This window comes from Phaethon lepturus, unplaced genomic scaffold (assembly GCF_000687285.1).
Source record: "Phaethon lepturus isolate BGI_N335 unplaced genomic scaffold, ASM68728v1 scaffold33997, whole genome shotgun sequence".
In the NCBI taxonomy this organism is placed as follows: domain Eukaryota; kingdom Metazoa; phylum Chordata; class Aves; order Phaethontiformes; family Phaethontidae; genus Phaethon; species Phaethon lepturus.
Window position 1 is genome coordinate 615 of NW_010551708.1, and position 1,917 is coordinate 2,531.

The 1,917-nt window shown below is 58.4% G+C and overlaps 1 protein-coding gene across 1 annotated transcript in view; it reads right to left on the reverse strand.

Annotated features, from left to right (window-relative positions):
- The window catches only part of LOC104623811 (RNA-binding protein MEX3A-like), a gene marked incomplete at both ends in the record, with an annotated part of 679 nt that extends 609 nt beyond the window's left edge, over positions 1-70 (reverse strand). Inside the window, one exon of the mRNA XM_010291001.1 lies at positions 4-70. Coding sequence (XP_010289303.1) covers positions 4-70 — 67 coding nt within the window. The remainder of the gene's footprint in view (positions 1-3) is intronic.
- Between the last annotated feature and the right edge of the window lie 1,847 nt (positions 71-1,917).

Genomic DNA, 1,917 nt, shown 5'->3' on the forward strand with positions numbered 1-1,917 from the left:
GGCTCCTCACCCCGCACTGGAGGCTTGATGTAGGTGTTGGTCTTCGCCCGCAGGGCTTTGATCTTGCAGCCTTGAGGAAGAGAGAGAAAACAAGGCAGGGAGGTTAGAGAGGCTGTCCCGCCGCCCTCCCCTCTCCTCAGGACACCAGGCTGAGTTGCCATGTTCTCAGCAGGCCCTGCACCACACAGCAGCCACCGCCCGGGGACCTAAAATGAGGGAAAGGCCGTTTGCCGCCTGACCCTGACGGGAGAAATGCCAGAGGAAGGTTTCCCCCTCACCAGCTCCAGACAGCTCCTCCCTCAGGAGGACCCCGCTCCCTCATCCTCAGGCGGGTGACGCCATTTTGCATGCAGCCCCCCACCACACAATCCCCCTCAGTCGCCTCCCAGAAACCAGCCACTCCTCAGCAATCACCCCTCAGAGTCTCCCCTTCACACACCCACAAGCACCAGGGCGCTGGGGAGGGGGAGCAGGATTCAAGCCCTCCCCACGGGGTTCCCTGTGAGGAAGCCTGTTGCTGCTGAGATTCCCTGGTGAGGAAGCCTGTTGCGGCTGAGCCCCAGGCCCCGCCATGCCGCCCCCCAGAGAAGATGGCCGCCCTGCTCCCCTCTTGTCAGAGTAGCTCCTGGGACAGGAAGGATTCGGCTGACACACAGGGCTGCGAGAGAGGCCGGAGATGACAGCAGAAATCAGGGGGACGCTGAGTCCATGGACAGGCATGGCCGATGTGGAGCCCCTTCGCTACGCCGCACCAGCTCACGGGGAGCACGAGGGGAAAGACGGCTGCCGTAACTCAAGAGAGCAGAGCCCTCCACGGGGGCTTCTGTCCTACTCTGGAGCTTTTGGGGTGAATCTGGTGTGACCCGGGTCACTTCTGGAGGGCCAAGTTTGGAGGGGGGTAGCAGAGATGCAGCCATCTGGGCTCACCATCTCAGATATGGTGGGACCACAAGCATCGGCACCGCTAGAAGGGCGCCAGTATTTGCTTTGGGGTCAAAACAGCAAGAAACGGGGCAGGGCTGCCCCCCCACGTCCATGCAGAGCCCCACTGCAGGCTGTGCGCCGACCCCTGCTCCAGGCTCACCAGGAGCCACGGCGAAGGCACGGCGGTGGCTGCCCGGGGAGGGGAGACCACCCAGCCAAGGGCTGTTTTGCCCTTGACTCTCCCACCTGGTTTGAGAAAACACCGATGGCCGCAGGCCTCCCCACCACAGCGGTCCGGGCGTGCGGACCCTTTCCTGAGGTCGCCTGCCGTGCCAGTGCTTTTGTACATCAGTATTCACCTCCCTGGAGCCCACCAAGCCCACCCCCTGGTTCCTTAGAGCTCAGAAAACATCTTTCTGCTCTTCCAAAAAAGGGAAGAGACTTTTCAGTGTGTTTTGGCTTCCAAATCGTTTTTTAGAGGGGTTTAGAGCCAGTTGTATGACTCCAGGTTCCTAGATGACACTAGGATGTCATCAAGCAACTAAATATTTTTACAGATGTGGCACAGTTTTCTAAACCACTTCTGGAAACCCTCCCTGCTGCTGTCCCTCTGATCCCTCTCTCCAAAAGCCTTACTCGGTGCCTGGAGGCATTTTCAAAGCCTGGCACCAAGATGCCATGCAGACTGCCACTTCCTCTGGTGGGGGGGCTTTGCTCTAAGCTTGGGTCTCTAAGAAAAATTAAAAAACGTGAATCTCCAGGGCACCGCGTTTTCTCCTAGTGCAGATGGGGTAAGGCGAGCCTTTTGCCTTGGTTTCCCAAGGATTCAGGTGTCTGACTCAGGACTCATGGAACAAGAGGGTAAGGATACGGCTTTGAAACCTCTGTAAGATCCCCCACCTCCTCCCCACCTCATCTTCTCTCCCCAGGATCTCATCTCTTGTCCTCTCCTCTGACCATCTGACACCAGCAAGTTATCCTCAACATATGACA